Source organism: Botrytis byssoidea (genome assembly GCF_014898295.1).
Source record: "Botrytis byssoidea strain MUCL 94 chromosome Unknown BBYS_008, whole genome shotgun sequence".
Lineage (NCBI taxonomy): Eukaryota > Fungi > Ascomycota > Leotiomycetes > Helotiales > Sclerotiniaceae > Botrytis > Botrytis byssoidea.
The window spans coordinates 798,631-818,874 of NW_024065849.1; the positions used below are offsets into that span (position 1 = coordinate 798,631).

Here is a 20,244-nt window from a genome sequence, read left to right on the forward strand (position 1 = left end):
GTTGAGCTTTGATGTCTGTAAAAGAGTTATTAGCTTTCGGTATAAAAAGTTCTACTGCGATAAGTAGGATTGAATGTATGTTGGTACCTTTCGATTCCCTTATTGTCCTAATTTCAAGTCTTATGATAAGGTATTCAAGCAATTAAGAGATCGATGTCGTTTCCAATTGGAAAGTAGAGTTACAATATTCTGTATTCACTCCAACAGGGGAGTGATAGCCCGTGTCCACACGAAGCTCGACTTGAAATAAATGAAGAATGAGGATGGTATGATGAGATTATTTCAGAAATAAGAGGCGGGGAACTACCTACTTATCTGTCTCTCATTCGAACGCGCATGTAGCACAAGGAAACGTTCCAGCGATAGTTAGACACCAACTTTTTTTACGATCTTCCATCTGCTAACCGTGGATACATGCATGCTTCCATCATCTCCTCTAGGACTCTGATTCATCAGCTGGTGATTTAGCGTTCGAAAAATGTTTGATTTGTTCTTAGCGCAGCCATCATCAACAGTAAATCCTAGCGCTCCCCGCATGGAGAATGGGGGAAAAATGGAACGTAATCCAGTGAATAAGCTTGTTTGATCCTGGTTTGGTTGCTATTCCTCGGCTGAATGCAAGTTTGCCATATGCTAGTTGGGTGTCAATATCTTCTTTTCTTCTGACTAGGGTTTTTTGACATATTGCATGGGCTCCCATGATGGTTAGTATCATAGCATTGCATGGCGAGCATGGTCGAAACGACGACGATGTAAACACAGACCAAGTCTCCCACTCTGTTATACCACATCTTGAAGTTACTGACTAATAGAAATATGTCTAGACTTTATCTCTAATGACCAATTCTTTAAATTGGTGTCGTTTTTCTTTGCCGAACACAGTGACATATTATCTGTGCAAGTGTAGGGATCCAACTGTTCTGGCTTGGAGCTTACTTTACTCCGTAGGAGACTAAGAAGAATAGGCCGCAAATTTTCTAAGAGCTACCTCAAGCCTTAATGTCCGATCCCGAATGGAACGATGCATCCGCACTCATTCTGTACTTTACTAGGTAGGTACCGTACGCAAGGCAAGTCTACCGAGAACACACCTAATACGGAGTCAACACAAAACAACCCCCGGAATTACAAATAGGTTGCAGATTTTCAATTCTTCTCCAGTATATAAGAATGGGATGCCGACGGTCTAATGGAATGGCGGAGTGCATATTTCTTTACCAACGACTTTCGACCTCACTGTCGTATTGTACTGGGTGATATTTTGCATCCGGTGACACCCTTGCTACTGATGGCGTCCGTACTCAACACCCAGTCAGCATTGGCGCTGCGGTGTGAGCGAGAGAGAGCTGAATAGTTTCGGTACTTCATGATTCGATTCACCTTGGTATCTTGGAATCGTTTCAAGCTTTTATCCCCAAGACGGAAGGCTTTGGCAGTGGTTTAGGAGAGGTTTTACTGCTCGAGGAACCAAGAACTCCTTGAAATATATGTGTGGAAATTAAATAAGTCTTATGACGACGTCGGAATACACCGCCTGCCAAAGTTTGATAGCTTCTTAATTTCCGAGTGTCAAAATGTGTCAAAATGTCATGTCAGTTTGTGACTAAAAATAAGATGGGTAGAGGTCGATCCTGTTGGATATTGTTTTGATATGTTTTTGCGTTCATTTTCATTTTCATCTCTGGCGTCTTGGTAAATTCTGGGCAAAAATCTGGGGTAGAGGGGTACAGGACGACGATCTTTTAGGTGATTGTTTGACATTATTTTTTGCGTTCTCATTCATTCTCTTCTGGCGTCTTGGTATTTGCTGGGCAAAAAGCTGGGGCAGAGGGGCTCGGGGTAAAGCTTTCGGTCAAGAATCTCGGCGTGGGTGGTGGAGACTTTGAGAGTCTGGGGATATTCTAGTGGTGTCTTGGGACCCGAGAGAGCCAACTTCATAATTCCAGCAATGTTTCTTCTTTCTTGGCTCTATATTCGAACTTCAATGAATTTTTCAAAACTGCATTGAAATTTGATCACAAGCATCAAAGTTGAACAACTGTATCATAACAATATTACCACACGTCTGGATACTGTAACGTGGTACTCAGGCTATTACGTTCCAGACACAGAGGTCAATTGTACGATGGCATTTTGCACCAGTGTATGCGTGCGTAAATGTCATCCGATTTTCCCCTTCATTTCAAGCAACTTCAAGCGAATAGGGTTACCTTACAGATAAGACGAAACTAGGTAATTTTTCCACGGGTTCACGTGATCGTTAGAACATGATCTTGTGCTCGAATTAATCTTACATCTACAGTCGGCAGGCATTGAAGATTGACAGTTATACTCTCTCTGATTCATGCTTGCTTTATTGGGGTATCAATCTGGAGTTGTGGACTTTGTGTTGCCCAAATAGATTCCGGAAGTTCGAAGATTGAAGATCACCCACTTAGGCACAAATACTACACCGGAATGCAGTCTGGGTCTAGCTTATCATGTTTGTTTCTACATGATACGAAATCTACTTCTATTTGGGAAGGTACTGCTTCTTCTTCTATTGAACTTAAAGATTCTACTCGAGTAGCGTGTAAAGCTGCTCACTCCTTCCCGAAATTGATGAGTAGATGCCACCAGAACCGTCCACATCTAGAACGACGTTTCGGGAAGTTACTTACACTTGAGTCAAATTTGAGTTTTTCGTACCTCAGAGATTATCATTTGCGTTTGTACCACAGCTAACGTCATATTTCTTGATCGAATTATATTTCTGCGCACAATTTTTAAGTGGTCTAGAACCAAAGACATATCTACCGAGGCCTTTATCGATTGTTTCCAATCATTGACCCGGTAATGGCAAGCTCCGTACACTCTGCGCAAATTACGATGGAGGCCGTTTCTTTAATTTTTCAATCATATCGAGGACGGGAAAGCATTGCATCTACAGGACCGTATTCAAAGTTTGACTAAAGTCAAGGTTAGGCTCATGAACATGAATACGAATCGATGAAAATGACATGGAAATTGTCATACTTGACGGTCTCTGTAAAGTATTGTTGATCTTGAAAATCTCAATCTAATCTCTGAGCGATTGAGGCACTCGGCCAGCAAAGACTGCAGATGGGCGGATGTTCTCTGCAAAAACAATCCAGAGCTACAAACATAAGTTCAGAAGTCTGAGCTTTGAGACTGTTTCTTATGAACCGCCATACAGGCCTTGTTATTGATGAACCTTATCTTAGTATTGAAAATCCGTTCCAGCTACTCAATTTTAGGTCAATTGAATTGCTTGAGTCAATGGGCAGATAATAAATATTTTTTGCACGTTTGTTTTTTGAATTTGTAATGCGAGCCTGCATCCTTATTTATAGACTTTGATTCAGTAACCCATTGAACCCGGCGGGTTTTCCAGTACACATTAACTCTAGCTTCTCCCATGATAAATTCAAGAGCGCGAATTCATACACCCAAATGTTCAGAGAAATTGGGAAACAATTTAGCAGAACTTGGTCAAGGTTTCAAGTACTGTATATTTCTATCGAAGCACCCAATTATTCAAACACAGCACAAACACTATGTACAGGAGCAAGCAACTGAAGCAACCAATCAAGTGCAACTGGATGCTCAAAATGGTCTATCCTAGCCATGAACGCAATAGTTTTTGCCTCCCGTTCAAATTGTGGACAACCAGAGCTACATATGGTTGAAGTAGATGTTGTAAATTAGATCTACCAATCATATAAAACCATCTGGCTCGATGGAGCTACTTTCTCGACGTTAGCTAGAGAACCATCGGCCCTGAGGCCTCAGAGCTTCCTCGTTTGAACACTAACAAGTTCATATTGAATTTGGATGAGATGAGGTATACAACCATGAACATTTAAAATGAGGTTAACGAGAATGATATTTTGTTGTCGTTGATGTAAAAATTGGTACATAAGAAGTTGAGTGACTGCTAGAATACAATAGTGTAATTTTATGTAATTGTTATTACACAACTCTACGGTAAGGTGCTCATGAGAAACTATCAGGTCTACCTCTCCGACTGAGATCGTTTACCTCGCGAGAAACTTTCGACCTATACTCTTCTATTTCTTACGTAGAGTTGAGTCTTTCTATTTCGTTACCAGGGCGTGGTACTCAAAGTAGTATACACCGTTTTCTACATACAGCCCACTGTAGTGAAGCAAGTTATGATTTCTACTATCTGTTTCAATATGGTCATCAAATATTATGCCAATAGAGTCATCAATGATACTATAGATCACTGCAAAGATTTTAGAATGCCGATATTCAATCTATTATCTCTCGAACAGGCAATACTGAAGCAATTTTCAGCGATAACTTTCATTGAAATTCATTGAATCTCTCTAGGGGTTGAAAGGAATGTAATTGGAACTCTTGTGAATTTATACTGCGAATCTTCATCAGTATTTTGGTAATTTACGATAACATAGGCCGTACATATCGCAATGGATCATCCAATCACCATTATGTACTGATTTAGTATAGAAAACTTCAATATCAGCTTGCCTAATACTAACTTATACTATACTCATGACTGACCGGGACGTTATTCCCCTCATGTGGAATGCTATTTGGACTGATTGTGTGTGAAGTACGCGTTTGGCTTTGCTGTAAGTTGCGGCGAATAGATGACTTTGTCGGCTGTCCATTTTCCCGATGAGTCTTCACTAGAATCCTTTGGAAGCAATTTTACAGGAACCATACTCGGTGTCTTGCCACCAACACACCCATATGCAGGGACCAAATACGGTTTCTTCTCGGCAACTTCAGGAACGCCAGATTCACGACTAGAGGATGCTTGTGTGCTGGTACGACTAACAGTAGACGGAGCCCCCACACTCCTAGAAACTTTTGATCCGGCACTATGATCGGATCGGATTTCATGTTTCCTTTCTTTACCGTTATTGTTACTGTGTTTTGCTGGTCTAGATCCAGTGGATACGATAGAATGAGGTGGAAGTGACGTGTTATCTGAATTAGGATATACGCTTGTTCCTGATCCGATGGATCCTATAGAACTAGGTGGAGGTGGCAATATAGTTGAAGCTGGATATATGCTTGTGTCTGATTCGGAGGAACTAGTACTGCTAATTTGAGACGGAGCCTTAGAACGCCCAGAAACAGTGGATGTACGAGTATGGATTTTAGTTGGCGTCGGAGTTGAACCAGACATTGCGCTTCGTGGTGGTGGTGCGTAGGAATTCTTATTACCAGAATGGAATGGAGCCACGGGATCCTCAGAAGCTCGTGATCTAGCACCATGATTGGATTTGACTTTATGTTCCTCTTCTTTTCCGTTACCACTCTTCGGCTTTACTGATCTAGATGCAGTAGATGCTTCAGAACGAGGTGGAAGTGGCGTTCGAGTTGAAGTAGCGGTTACGTCTGGTTGTGCACTGTCACCGACACTAGTAATACTATCGGATGGTTCTACCTCATCATCCTCAGAATCTCGTGATCTAGCACCATGCTTGGATCCAACTTTATGTTTATTTCCTTTCCCGCTATCACTCTTATGAGTTGTTGATTTTTGATAATCATATTTACGTGGCGTCACAGTCTCATCGGAATCGGAATATTCGGTTCGTGATGGCGGTGCCTCCGATTGCCCAGAACGCGGCTTTCTAGAACTATGTTCGGATCTAACATTCACCTCCATTCTTCTGCCACCGTGTCGGAGACTCACACGTATAGTTGGATCGTCTGATACAGTGGACATGTTAGAGCCAATTGGATCTTGCGTCGAAGGTATATCGGGTTCAACACCTGGTGGTGGTACCTGGGGATATGCACTGTTATTCTTGGACGAAGCCGAGGAACGCGTCGATGTCTTTGTAATGCTGGATCTACCATGAGATCTGTCTCTATCTTTTCTCCCATGTCCGTCTCCTCTGTGCTTTCTGTGCTCTCTATCTCCTCTAGATTCTTTGGACTCTTTGTACTTTCTGTACTCTTTATCCTTTCTGTGCTCTCTATCCTCTCTAGATTCTTTGGACTCTTTGTACTTTCTGTACTCTTTATCCTTTCTGTCCTCTCTATCTCCTCTAGATTCTTTGAATTCTTTATACTTTCTGTACTCTCTGAGTTCTTCGTCTTCTCCGGGCTCTCTGTCTTCTATATTTCCTCTATATTCTCTGCGTTCCCCTGGTTGTCTCCTTTCTCTCCTTTCTCTCGTTTGTCCCCTGTCTCCCTCTTTCTCCACATCGCCAACTCGTCCATATATTTTTTCAGACGCTTGTTCAGAGGATATACCGGGTCCAAATTCATATTTGAGATTTGAAGACACCCTAGAATCCGGCCTTTCGCTTCGTCTACTCGGTGCGCCAGATCCAGACTGACCACCTCTGCTAGCCATACTGATTAGTGAATTTCTGGCTCTGTCGTTGCTTTTCTGTCTTTAAGTTGGTTTGGGAGATCTGTTCTTTATTGTCAGTAGTTTGCGGTGACGATAAGTATATTTTCTCGAGGCTAATTCACCCTTTATGTTGCGTTATTGCTCAGATAAGAATTGTTATCCCGAAAGTTGAGAATGGAGATGTGATGAATGGATATTGAAATCAGGTTGGGTGCATAATTTAAAGAATAGTATTGACATGATATGATATGACGTGCTAAATATTGTACACAGATGATCAGGAAATCAATATATATATGGGTTTTCAAATCTAGGATAAATTCCTGGAGCCTAATACCAACATTGCTATCTGTTATTTCTTCTACAATGTATCTGTGGAAATGACTGTGCTGTACGGGGGCAAAGACCTACATCGACCTGGTCTGAATTCTAGATTTTTCGAACTCATTCAAGCTTGAAACAATAATAATTCCCATAACAGTAATTTATGAGCGACATTACAGGGTATTATCAAGAACAGATTCGTATACAGTCGAAGACAAGTATTGCCTAGTAGGTAGATCTATAAACCTGGGGTTAAAGATAAAATTTAAAGGTCGTAGCCATGGCCGCAATTCGAGAATCGGGGCTGTAGTTTCACCTGAGAGTGGTGGTATAGACGTGGTCTGCTGCTAGGCCAGACTGGGGTTCAAAGAATTGATTTAGATTTTCGAGTATAATTCTATTGGGAAAATGGAGAATGAGGTCGTGTTCAGGGTCGCGGAGTTTTTTTATCAACAGGTCACTCGACGTCGATGTTGGAAGTGAGATTCGAGTAAATTATAGTGTGGGCTTAAAATTGCAGAGTCAACGCATATGCAATGCAGTATTTTGAATGTAAAATTCAGAGGGAGTGCCATCTTGAGTTGAGTGGAAGATAGTGAAAAATATGTATTGGAAGAAGTAGTAGTGAATAATCAAGTTCCATTTGAACCTAGAAATTAATTCGATCGCAAAACTTTCGAACGCAATGTATATAACTCAAGATGTTAAAAGCAAGAGGGAATCTTTTACAAAAATTATTAAAGGAGTGGGCTTTCAAGAGGCTCAATAGCTACCTATTTCAATACACAATCATCATCTATCTCTCGTCAGAGATAACTTTATCATATACAATTTCCATTACTTCCCCCTTAACTTTCTCGTACCAATCGAGTTCTCGGGTGTAAGTCTTTAACAAGGCTAATCACTATACAAAAAATTAATAGCGCTTTGCTATTTGTGCGAGATATGTCGAGTATATGAGTATACACAGAATGACAATATCTCAATCAACTCTATATTGCAAGTTACTATGCGTTTGTCCCCGAAGACTAGCTCTACATAGATGAATGGACTTTTCTCTGTAGTATCTTGCACTGTACGCTACGGAAAGAAAATAAGGAGGTGGCATATATAAATATAAACACATACTAGAGAGGCGCACACATATATACATATGCACGTTGCGAATTTTTATCAAGTCAATTAATCAAGAAAGAAGATATATCTCAAACTCCAACAGTCCATTTATATCCTATATAAATAAAATATCCAAAAACGCCAACAAGATATGCGGCTCCAAATCAAATCAAGCAAACCCAAGCGAAACGTCCGGCAAAAATCTCAAGGTAACTCCATTCAATACTCCAAGCCTCCAGCTTTCGCAACTCGCAAGAGTAGTTCGTCGTTTATTTACCCCAAGAATGAGCTATCTTTTTCCGGTTTTCTATCTCCCCGGTCGTCGGCTTCTCCTGAGGTTTGTAACCACTTGCTTTCCTTATATGCACATATTTGTCTGTGAGTACTCTCCCTCTTGGTACATCGTTTAACGAGTCATGTTCGTCAGGTTCTCTTAAAAAGCTCGCTGCTGCTTTCCACATGGTACTTCTTACCTGGGGTTTCGTCCCTCGGCCTCCACCAGGAACATCAAATCCCTCAAAATCGGGCTCGCATTCTTGAATATCATCAAGTGGCTGGGCTGGATTATCTGCACTTGAAAAAGCAACCTTTTTCCCTTGTTTTTCATCATATCCTTGACCTCCTCTCCGACTTCCAGTCTGACTTCCACCATAATCGCTTCCACCATTTCCCATCAACTCTGGAGGTTCCATATCACCTATTTCTGATTGTGAAGGTGTTTTACCTTTTCCTGATTCTGAATATGTTTTACTCTTTCCTGATTCTGAAGGTATTTTAACCTTTCCTGATTCTGAAGCTGTTTTATTCTTTCCTGATTCTGAATATGTTTTAATCTTTCCTGATTCTGAAGGTGTTTTATCCTCTCTATTATCGTTTTCACCTCCCTTCTGTCTTCCACTAATCATCGATTTTGAAGACCCATCCTTCTTTTTTTCATAACGTCCACTACCACTCATAATTATACTTTTCGCTTTTGAGGGGGTTCCATCTCTTTGCCATCCTCGAGGTTTTCTGTGACCCGATCCTTGAGACATTGTACCATCGTTTATGGGTTCCGCAAAGTAAGGTTGTCCACCACCTCCAACTGACTCTGCATCGGGACTTGATTCTTGAGGCATTCCATAATGCCTTTCACCATCTCCATCTCCACCTTCATCTTCATGATGTGATTGCTCTCGAGTTCTTCTACCGCCGTGTGTACTCCCATGATTTGATTTTGCCGGTTCACTATCTCCATGATGTGATTGCTCTCGAGTTCTTCTACCGCCGTGTGTACTCCCATGATTTGATTTTGCCGGTTCACTATCTCCATGATGTGATTGCTCTCGAGTTCTTCTACCGCCGTGTGTACTCCCATGATTTGATTTTGCCGGTTCACTATCTCCATGATGTGATTGCTCCCCAGGTCCTCCATCATCCCCTCCTGCGTATACATCACTTTCATTCCAGACACTTTGCCCTCTAAGTCTGTCATCCTTTTTCTGAACTTCCGATGCCTTGGATGGTGCTTTATGATGTTTCGTTGATGCCGTTGAAGGTGCGTGCCTAGACGAAACTTTTGATTCTTTTGAAGATGGTGGTGCACTAGATGATACGAATGATGCCTCCGATAATGCTGCCACCGATCTTGGTGGTGTCTTGGGCATTGTTGCAGAATAATAAGATGGAGGACCGGAATTCGCCACACTCCTAGAGTGTTGGCTTCCCGAACTTTTCTGTTGTTTATTCAATCCTTCGATATCTTTTTTACTAGGCATTTTGATCTGAAATGTTTATTGAAAGCTCGATAGCTGTCTCTCTATATTACGCCTGTGAATGCTGAATACTGAACGCTGAGTAATTTGTCTAACTTTTGGATTTTGTTTTCAATGTATGAGGGTGATTGTAGAGTAGTATTGATGATCTTGACGAACACTAATTGGAAGTAGCTTTTATAGTGTAGAATTTTTGGCCAACCCGTTGAGTCCACAAACCAGTTTGTACGCTACCCAATGTTCAATTGTTGAAGCCTACAGATTATTCAAAAATGGACGTTTTGAAGACGTACAAAGAATAAGAAATGGGGCCTCTGGATACCCATTTATAGGTCGAGACCTCCCCGTCGTGTACCGTCGCTTAAGTCATCTATAGATATGCTAGGCAGCACATTTACATGGGCCACAAAATCGGTGAATCGAGATTTATAGAGAAAAAAAGGATAAAAAGGATACATAAGTGACCCTGCTGACAGTCCAACTAAAAGTCAACACAAGAATGTTGGAAAACTAAGATTCTACCAACAATAGGCATCTGTCATATTCTTATAGATAGAAAAGAGTGTTACCCGTAGCGAAAGTTCTAGGAGAATACGCCTTTCCACTCTTTCCAAGAACAAAATGATTGACACGGGGATGTTCAATAATGACGAATGAGACTGTCTACAGTCTACAAACTTGATCATTTGATTAGAGCTTCACAAGTTTTAGGTAAAGATTGAAATAGAATTTCGATATAACTACATTGATAAGAGTGCCAAATACACACATACATGTTTGGGAAATTCGAGAACAGTTATCACATTGATAGAGTATATGTTGGAGTTATCATGATCCTGTGGTGACAGAATGCCGATGGAGCTAGTCTTAATCAATACTAGTAGAAATTTTACTCCATAGATTCTTTCCTCTTCAGCCATTCTAGAACAGTGTAGATGTTTTCATGTTCTACACAAATCTTCACAGTAAGCGTGGTTGGTGCCGTTTGACATTCATCCAAAGTAACGAGAACAGACGGCGCACGTCCATGTATTACGCGGCATGGTGTCTTTTCCAGCTGATGTATGAGAACTATCTCAGTCTCCGGAACAGAGATGTGTAAACAATGTAAACAATAGGTACACGCTTATGTATGCTTGTGTGCAGAACGTATGAGATTCAAGATGAGGGCCATGTGAAAGAGATGTCAACGAGTAAAGTTCTTGATTAATAAGATAGCCACTCTAAAGCCACGCGTGATTGCTGGATAAGGTTGCATGCTGTCTGAACCCCATATAGGAAGGTTGATATATCTGTGACGAGGGTGTGAACGTTTGAATTTTGCAGATCCTAGGAAGACTACGGAATCGATGATTGAGCAGCTAATAACTAGTGGTTGTAACCGTCGTTGGTTGGAGTTTCAGTAGATCCTAGAGAAGCACGAAATTACGTGGCCTTTCGTATTGATATGTAGCAAGTTGTAACCAGCATCCAAACTTTGAAGTTGGAGTCGTTCGTATATGTACAGAGATGGTGTGATAAGCAATATACTCGAATCAGAGGAAGAAGAGAAACATCAGGACTCCATAGACTCGTATTGCTATCCCCAAGTTTTCGAGGAGGGGTTTTCCTTTCTAAGAAAAAATCAAAGAAGTTTGTTTGGTGGATTCGGCGGACTTGGTGGGCTTGGGGAAGGTTGAAAAGAGTAAGATTGATTGGTTGGTGTATGGCATAATGATATGATGGTGCACCATGCAAGTGGACTGGATGGAAAAGGTTACTACTAATAGGGTTAATGACGGATGTTTTAAATATAGATCTTGTGGCCTTAGATCTGCATCAACGCGTGTTAAGGCATCAGACATGCTGACTAACCCCCGGTTTTCCAATACTTATCCAATCATGTTCTAGAATATTCCCAAGCTTTTATACCAAATTAGGCGATTCTTGGTAATGTCTTGGTTCTGCAGTAAATTCATCCGTACCTACCTAGGAGGATTACGTAATATCCACTAATTCACCAATTCACTAATAATTCACCACTCAATTTCACATTTCACATTTTATATTCGCATTCACATCCACATCGCTATCGCAATACGAAGAATCCATTATTAAATCCTTTTTTAATTAATTCACAAACAAAACAAAACAAATTAATACCCTACCTACCTAGATACCTTACTTGGATCTCAATATTTTCATTAATTGAACATTATTTCATTCGTTTTCAGTCTTCTTCTTCTTCTTCGTACATAACATACATACATTCCAGTACACCCCTTTCGCTCTTTCCGATCGAATTTCTCGACCGAATGCATTCAATTTCATAATCTCGACACTCGCGAATCTTCCGAAGAGATAAGGGATTGAGGGATCCTTGGAAAGCTTCATCAGCTGAAGGCGATTACTACTATAACCTGATTCTCCTCACATCTCACCTCATACATACATATATACATTCGTAATCTTAATTCTCGCAAAATATCGAAGAGATAAGGAAGGGATTGAAGAAATCATCCTATCAAGCATACCGACCACCCTTCCCATCATTCTACCCAACTTACCTCGTCTCTCATCACCTCTCGTTACCTCGACACCTTTCCCCAATCTCAATCGATTCCCATTCTCCTCATGGGTAAATGTAAATCAACCCTTCAGCAATTCTATCAGCTGTACTTACACTACAACCAACCTTTACTAACCAACAATTGTCAATAAATAGGGCGATATGGTGTCATCCTGGACGCGGGTTCGTCAGGAACTCGAGTTCACATCTATAGATGGCTTAACAGTGCCAAAGCATTACATAATCCCGACGCCCTCACCCTACAAAGTTTACCCAAGCTAGAAACCAACAAGAAATGGACGAAGAAGATTAAGCCAGGTGTATCGACGTTCGGCGAAAGGCCTCAAGATGTTGGCCCAGAACATTTACAACAGCTCCTCGACCACGCTCTCGATATCGTCCCGAAAAATCAAGTGTCCGATACGCCAATCTTCTTAATGGCAACAGCTGGTATGCGATTATTACCTCAAGTTCAACAGAATGTACTTCTATCCGAGATTTGCGCCTATGCTCAAAAACATACAAAGTTCGACTTACCAGATTGTGGTTTACACATCCAAGTTATCCCCGGTGAAACAGAAGGACTGTATGGATGGATCGCTGCAAATTATCTACTCGGAGGTTTCGATACACCAGAAGAACATGCCCATGGCAAGGGACACCATACATATGGATTCTTAGATATGGGTGGAGCGTCAGCGCAGATTGCATTTGCGCCCAATACTACCGAGGCCGCAAAACATGCAAATGACCTCAAGTTATTACGGATGCGGACTATGAATGGACAACCCGCAGAATATAAAGTTTTCACTACAACATGGTTAGGATTTGGTGTCAACCAAGCTAGACATCGCTACGTCGAAAGCTTAATGGATGCTTCTTATACCAAGGATACTAAAGAACTGCTCGATCCTTGTCTTCCAGCTGGCCTAAAAACAACATTAGATGGGGATGTGGTTGACGACTTGAAACTGGCAGGAAAAGACCCAATCTTATTAGGTACCGGTCGGTTCGATCAATGCTTAGCAGCGACATATCCCTTATTGGATAAGGATGCCCCTTGTGCTGACCAACCTTGCTTGCTTCACGGGCAACATGTTCCCGCGATCGATTTTGATGTCAACCATTTCGTTGGAGTTTCTGAGTATTGGCATACAACTCATGAGGTTTTTGAAATGTCACACAAAGATAGAGCCTATGATTTCACAAAATATCAAGCTTTGGTAAAAGAGTTCTGTAGTGAGGAATGGGACGACATTGAGAAAGAGGTTAAGAAGAAGAAATGGGGAAAGAAGGTAGATGCCAAGACAGCGCAAGAAGTTTGCTTCAAAGCTTCATGGCTAATGAATGTTCTTCACGATGGAATTGGAGTACCGAGAGTCGGATTGGAGAAGCCAGGACCAAATTACAATGCGACGAAGGAAATGCTGCTTCACTCGAAAGGCAAAGGTTTCTTGGATCCATTTCAAGCAGTCGACAAGATCGATGGAGTAGAAGTCAGTTGGACATTGGGAAAGATGGTATTGTATGCATCTGGTCAAGTTCCTCCAGCAAGTGAGGATGCCTTACCAGTCGGCTTTGGTAGCAATACTTTGGGAGTCCCTACAGACTTTCAATTGGCTGGTTCTAATGCAAATCCCATACCTCAAGACGATGAAGATTGGTCTGATGCAGCCGATGATCTCATTGAAAAGGCACATTCTCGATCCACTCCCGGGCTTCTTTTATTCCTCTTTATTTTGGTACTCTTTGCTTATCTATTCCGCAAGAGAGATAAAAGACTTCGGTTATATAGGGGTGTCAATACAATTTTACGTCGGAACCGTCGACCGGGTAGCCCAAAGAAAGGTTCTCGTGGTTTCTTCGGCACAGGGAAGTTATTCGGATCTCGAGGCTCCACTAGTTACGAACGCGTATTGGAAGATGGTGATGCCGCTGCTGAGTTCGAATTGGGTGACGTTGATTCATCCGAAGAAAACGACAATTCGGATGGAAGTGAAGGATCTCGAGTAGGAAGATCTTCTGGATTAGCAACGCCGAAATTGAATGTGGTTAATTTTGAAGCGGCCAATTATTTCGATAATAATTCGCAGCATGGCCAATGTGTTGGCCTTGGATTGGGAACCGGCATGCCAAATGCATGGAGTAGAAGTGGTCTGGTAGTCAGAACGGAAAGTCGGGAAAGATTAGCTCCTACTTTGCATTCTTTAGGTGCAGGAAGAAGAAGCAGAACGGGCAGTCCGACGAGGAAAAGCCCTCTAATGACACCGCTTGAAGAGTCATGATACGAGAAATTCGAGAACAAATGAATAGATGGACCAGTGAATGAGGAATCTGGTTCTACTCTGAAACCTGGAAACCTTTTTCTTCATACTTATTTTATCACACATTCTTCTTTTAGCATGGCGCTTTTACTTGGAATGGAGCGGGAGTTGAAAAATGGCGTTGAAAATGATGGATGGTTCTGGTTGAGTTTAGATGACTGCAAGCTTGGCTTGTCATATGGCGCAGCTTGTGGATATTAGGCCTATTACTGGGAGGGACTTTTGTACATAAATATTCTTTAGGATACGCATGGGGCTGCCATTGCAATCTTGAGACATTGATTGCGAATAGATGGATGGTATATCTGTACTGCACATAGAGTATGAGATGAGAGGCATTATCATAGTATGCCGATGAATCAATTAATTCAGTTGATATATAATCATTTTCTCGGGCATTATTTGGGGGTGTTAGTGATATCATCTTGATAGACTAGAGTAGAAAGGGACGAAATTGTCAATTTTCATTTCTTACGTGTACCCGTTATGCCATTTGAGAGAAAGCGATTGAGGAGGTGAAATCTGAAGTAGGAACATCGCTTTTTATGTTTTGGAAAGGGATAAGAGAGTGGAATTGGATCTATTTAATCGAATTTGACTTGTTCATTCTGTTCTGTCCCCATTCCCGTCTGAACCCCTATCTAAATTGTTAACATGCAACTCGAAGAAAACAAACAAACGAACAAGCAAACAAGCAGAAATGTTAGAAACAAAATCACCACTGCGAAAACGATAAAGGGTGAGTATTGGAACGAGGCGATTGAGTAGGGAGAGGTGCTGGAAAATCAGAGTCGGGAATCGTATTAGCATTGGTGATTTTGTTGTGGTTGTGGGTATGGTTGTGACTGGGAGTGGGAGTGTGGGTGTGAGTGTGAGTGGGGTTGTGGTTGTAATTATGGTTATGGTCATGGTTATGGTATAGGGGTAAAGGCGAAGAAGAAGATGAAGATGGACATGAAGAAGTCGATATAGATGGAGGTGGAGGCGGAGGCGGAGGAGAGACTCGTGCGATACGTTCGGTGCCCCAGAGATGTCGGTAGGATTGGTATGTGTCGGCCCAGTTGTAGGGATGGGGATGGGGTGGTGGGTTGGAGGGGGTAGAGGTGGATTTTGATGAGGATATTAAGGGGGGAGAGGGGAGGGGGGCTAAAAGTGTAGAATTCAAGGACTCGAGGGTTTCGTAGGAGGAGGCTGGAGGGGTGTAGATCGATTTGTAGGGTGTGGTGTAGGGATTTGGATATGCGTATGCGTATTGAGAAGAAGTAATAGGTGCGTGTATGGAGCTGCGAAGAGGAGGATGTGTATATGTGTATTCATCTGCACATCCACTCTCCCGCAGATCACTCATCTCAGAACACGAATGAGAATGTGAATGAGAATGTGCATCTCCATATCCCTCTGCGATTTTCGAGGTATTTGTATGTGAAATTTCTTCTCTATCTGGGTTTGGATTTTCATTTCCATTTCCATGTGGAGATTGAGATTGAGATTGAGAATGAGAACGAGAAGCGTGTCGTTTCCCCAAACCTCGACGTTTAGCGAGCGGCATCTCGTCTTCGGAATCTGCGTCTTCGTCTTCGGTGCGCTCGTGAAAATTGGGTATGCTGCGTTCGGTGGAATAAGAGGAGAAGGAGGAGAAGGGGGAGTAGGGTTCGAGTTTTATTTGGGGATCGAGGAGGGGAGGGGAGGATGTTTGGGAGGGGAGTTGGTCTGGGTGAGTCTGGGACATGGATTGTGATGCTAAAAAATCGCTTTGCGAGATGTTCGGTTGGGGAGCGGATGTTGCGGGATAGTTGTGGAGGTATGGGTGAGGGAGATGTTCGGTCTGCGGGTGCGTGGAAAACTGGATGGATGGGGGAAGATCTGCGGGGAATGGAGAGGTTGTGTTGTTGAGTATGGAGGTTTTCCATCCTTGGAGCTGGAAATCCGGTTCTGAGATCGCGTCTGCGTCCGATTCCGTGGTATCTCCAACTTCCCTCTTTCTCTTTCCTTCTTCTTTCTCCACTCCATCATACATTTTCATTTTCAGTTCCATCCCCATTTCCATTCCCAAACCACCGTCCACCCTATTCCACTCTTTAGCTTCCACTTTCTCCTTCTTTTCCACACCCTCTCTCTCCCTCTTCTCCTCTTTCTGTTTCTTCTCTCTCATCTTCTTCTCTCTTTTCTCCTTCCTCCTTTCTTTCTCCTCCCCATTCCTCTCCCTCTCATCCCCCCCACTCCGAAGATTAATATTCGCATTCGCCCCTATAACCCCCTTTTCAATCTGGCGTTTCAGTCTCGTGTAGCGCATACGTGCAGCGGGAGATTTGAGATTAGTCGTTTGGCCTACGGCGGCGAAATCAATCTATAGATGGGGAGAAAGTTGTTAGAGTGGGGAAGGAGAATCATGGGTGTCGATTGAGTTGGTGGGAAAGGGGATGGGAAAGATAAAATGGGATATAGTGTTGTAAATAGTTTGTTTACAAGATGTCGATATATACCGAGCTAAAACATCAACAAAATATCCTGTCTATGGAATGTACTCACAGTTTTCATATCTGATTTCTGTAGACAGATATACAAAAACACCAGATTCTCATCAAGTTGAATCTTGGACGGCATGTTTGTTGTTATTCGCGTCCTTTCTCTTTCCACTCTTAGGCTTGCCGAGCTTGGATGTTGGGAAGTGATTGGATTGCTGGTTCGCCCTTTTGGGTGATATTGAGGGGTTGAAGAGTTTAGCGACTTTGGGTATGTGATTTTGCGAGTGAGGTTACAGGGTTGTGTTTTAATTAAAAGTTCAAGTATGGTGTTTCAAAATGTAATCAATAATCTCTTCGAAATGTTCATCGAGTTGACTTGGGATATGGGAAGTTTGGTATTCTATATACTGCAAGATGATGAAAGCGAACTGTGGATACATGAATGAAACGATGGAGTTTGGAGATGTTTTTATTTTGGGGAGGGTATTGGTATGCAGCTTGGCTTATGATACTGCCTGCTTTTGATGTGAATTGAAAGCTTGGTGTTTGTTTAGGGGTACCTTAAAGAGGTTATTCATACATGATTCCTGGAAGTCCATAAAGATAGTAGGTGTAATTGTGGTGCTCTTTAATTGTGAGAAATGGTGAAGGGGCTTCAAATGAAATTTTCAAGTGTTGTTCATGCATACAATATAAAATCAATCATGAAAGAGGTGTACCGAGAAGAATGTGCATCTGTGTTTGAAAATGAACAATGACAATTCTGTAATCATTCAACGTAGATATCGAAGCCTAACTTTCGAAAGATCACGAGAAACTCCTCGCTTTCATGCAATAAGGTCCTGATTTCCTTTAACGCCTTGTTCATCCAATGCCAATGTTGGCTGATGGTTACTCTCTTTTCTAACGCCCAAAAACTCCAATTTCAAATACACGAGCAAGCATTGAAAGCGCAGTCTCATCTTCTGAATTTGATATCTGCAGTTTCCTTCAGAGCTCCGATGAGAACCCTATGTGCACCCAAAGCAGCCTGTACTGCATTCTCTGTGAGTTTTTCATAAGATGGATCATCAGTATTAGACTCAGTTGAATGCCCAATATCTCCTTTCACCCAAAGGTCTGTGATCTCATCTCGAGCTGGAAGATATGCCACGATACATGCAGCTAGAATCTCCTTATGTTCAGATGGTACTGGGTCCAAAACCAATTCAGTAGAACCATCCTGCTCTGGAGTGGCCGGTGAACGTACTAATGCGGCGACTCCGCCAGAAACAACATCAACACAATCGATTCCAGCATCGGCAATAGCTGCAGAAGCAACAGTGATGCAACCGCTGAGTACACTCATCATACCCCATCCACCTGCAGTCAACGAACCAAAAGATTTATCATCACCCCACCAATGATCCTCCTCGCCTTCAAGAATCGTAATGTTTATCTCTACTCCGCTCTTAGGCCATCTATCACCAATGATTACACCTCTCAATGCCGTTTCCAAATGCACTCCAAGATCCCTTTCACTTGTATCCCTAACATATCCTCGTCTTCTTCTAGCTGCAAATGGCGCATACTTGACGTGCGTCTGTAGGATCATATGCGGTGAAAATGCGGCAGACTTAGGTAATGGTCGAGGGCCATGGACAGTACACGCAAGTTTGAGACCGGATGTAGAGAGGGAAGCAAGGCCTGGCGCTGCTTGATTTGAAGGTTGAGATGGTTCAAGTTCGAGATATGCGGATCCTGAGGCTGATGGAGTTACACCGGTCTTCAAAACTGATTGGAGATGAGTTTAGAATCATTGGTATTGAAATTGATATGTACATACAAATTTTCCTTAAAACATTGGGTTGCCTATTCCTTGAAGGTCGTTCTGGGCGACTCTTTGAATCTTTGGTAAGATACTTTAAAAAGACTGGTGGATTTGTTCCACCAGGGGGACCATTTATTCTCCTTCGATCAGACATGATTGATATGAAAATTGGTGAAATTGGTGAAATTGGCCAGCCTGAAGTATCTATGGTATCGTCTTTTTAGTTTTTACTTCCATCGCAAACAGCTCTCTCCTCTCTGCGGTGGGAACTATCAACATTTTCTGCCGGGGGTCCGGAGAAATAGACGGACCGATGAAATCCTTGCAGATGTTTTAGCGTGGTTGAACCTTCTTAAATTTTCGCGAACCTCGACCAGATTTTCTCTCTTAAACAATAAAAAATATTCTTCTGATTTGGTTTCGAGATGGTTGCAAGTTGCCTTCTTTAACATCTCGAACCTCATCAATTGCTTCTTAAGCAATGCAATACAATATACTAGCAATATCTGGTACAACGGTATTATTGGACAAGAAGTTTTGAAAACTTTGCGCACTAATATCTTCAGTCGCAGCTCGACCTTCTGGTCTCAATTAACTTGGTAAGTTTTTACAACCTTTTCTTCACTTACATATTCCTGGCCCGGATTCAAACTACACACCTTTTAGTTCTCGGCGATCTCCTGAGCCACGAACAAACATGCATCACCATATGAGCCACGATCTCAATGCTCGTGTTTTTCTCAGCAATATTCACATTTTGCAATTGCTAACGATTGTCTCAAGATTATAGATAATGATTGCTACAAGCAGCACACATTCCGACAACACTACCCTGCCGTCTATTGCACCTGAAGCAAGAGTCTTCTCATTTGTAAGTTCACCTATCTTCCAATCTCGCGCTCCATACCGTCTTTATATGATGAAAAAAAATTAATCAGTTCTGCTTCTGAACTTTCATGTTGATAACCAATATACCAAAACTTTTCTGATCCAAAAAGACATTACCTCATTTTGCTTTGAACAACTTAAACATTACAAAAGCTAATTGTCACTTTAGTCACAGATTCTTCTCACGTTTCACACATCCAAGGCGCAACAACGTTCTTCACAGGTACGGTATACTCCATCACCTTTAGCACCTCCTCGTTATGATGATAACAGCTTATCCATTCCATGAATGCTCATCAACCGAACCCTACTCCCGCACCGGACTGGGCCTTCAAGCTTGGGATGATAGGTTGTGGAGCTGGGGTTTCAGAGCTTCGGAGATTCGTCTTGCGTCTTGTAATTCAGATTTCTGTCGCCGGTTGAAGTGCTTGATTTAAACGGCTTTCTGAACAAACCTTGGAAATTTATATTCAGCATTAAACATCACTGTTAGTTCTACGCTAATAGATGTGTGCTATTAGGTTTTTTGAGTCTTGACTTTGAATACTTGACATGTTAGTTTACTATGTTGGTTTGGATAAAATTCGCAGGTAAGTTTGGATTAAGGTAGATCCTTTGGCCATCGTCGCTATAGAACATTGAAACGCCTCA

General features: G+C 42.0%; 6 protein-coding genes across 6 annotated transcripts; 2 read left to right on the forward strand and 4 right to left on the reverse strand.

Annotated features, from left to right (window-relative positions):
• Window positions 1-4,576: 4,576 nt before the first annotated feature.
• EAE97_004856 (uncharacterized protein) lies at window positions 4,577-6,364 on the reverse strand (the record flags this gene model as incomplete). Its single annotated transcript, XM_038875368.1, has 1 exon — window positions 4,577-6,364. The coding sequence occupies one exon, from the start codon at window positions 6,362-6,364 to the stop codon at window positions 4,577-4,579; it is 1,788 nt and encodes a 595-aa protein (XP_038733725.1).
• Window positions 6,365-8,073: 1,709 nt separating this feature from the next.
• On the reverse strand, window positions 8,074-9,561 carry EAE97_004857 (uncharacterized protein; the record flags this gene model as incomplete). The annotated part of the gene is made up of 1 exon (XM_038875369.1): window positions 8,074-9,561. One exon carries the CDS (start codon window positions 9,559-9,561, stop codon window positions 8,074-8,076), a length of 1,488 nt encoding a protein of 495 aa, XP_038733726.1.
• Window positions 9,562-12,171: 2,610 nt separating this feature from the next.
• EAE97_004858 (uncharacterized protein) lies at window positions 12,172-14,391 on the forward strand (the record flags this gene model as incomplete). Its single annotated transcript, XM_038875370.1, has 2 exons — window positions 12,172-12,181; window positions 12,263-14,391. 2 exons carry the CDS (start codon window positions 12,172-12,174, stop codon window positions 14,389-14,391), a joined length of 2,139 nt encoding a protein of 712 aa, XP_038733727.1.
• Window positions 14,392-15,145: 754 nt separating this feature from the next.
• Window positions 15,146-17,034, reverse strand: EAE97_004859 (uncharacterized protein; the record flags this gene model as incomplete). Its single annotated transcript, XM_038875371.1, has 2 exons — window positions 15,146-16,777; window positions 16,960-17,034. 2 exons carry the CDS (start codon window positions 17,032-17,034, stop codon window positions 15,146-15,148), a joined length of 1,707 nt encoding a protein of 568 aa, XP_038733728.1.
• An 819-nt stretch (window positions 17,035-17,853) lies between these two features.
• Window positions 17,854-18,859, reverse strand: EAE97_004860 (uncharacterized protein; the record flags this gene model as incomplete). The annotated part of the gene is made up of 2 exons (XM_038875372.1): window positions 17,854-18,668; window positions 18,721-18,859. 2 exons carry the CDS (start codon window positions 18,857-18,859, stop codon window positions 17,854-17,856), a joined length of 954 nt encoding a protein of 317 aa, XP_038733729.1.
• Window positions 18,860-19,186: 327 nt separating this feature from the next.
• EAE97_004861 (uncharacterized protein) lies at window positions 19,187-19,882 on the forward strand (the record flags this gene model as incomplete). The annotated part of the gene is made up of 4 exons (XM_038875373.1): window positions 19,187-19,222; window positions 19,272-19,304; window positions 19,496-19,576; window positions 19,763-19,882. The coding sequence occupies 4 exons, from the start codon at window positions 19,187-19,189 to the stop codon at window positions 19,880-19,882; spliced, it is 270 nt and encodes an 89-aa protein (XP_038733730.1).
• Between the last annotated feature and the right edge of the window lie 362 nt (window positions 19,883-20,244).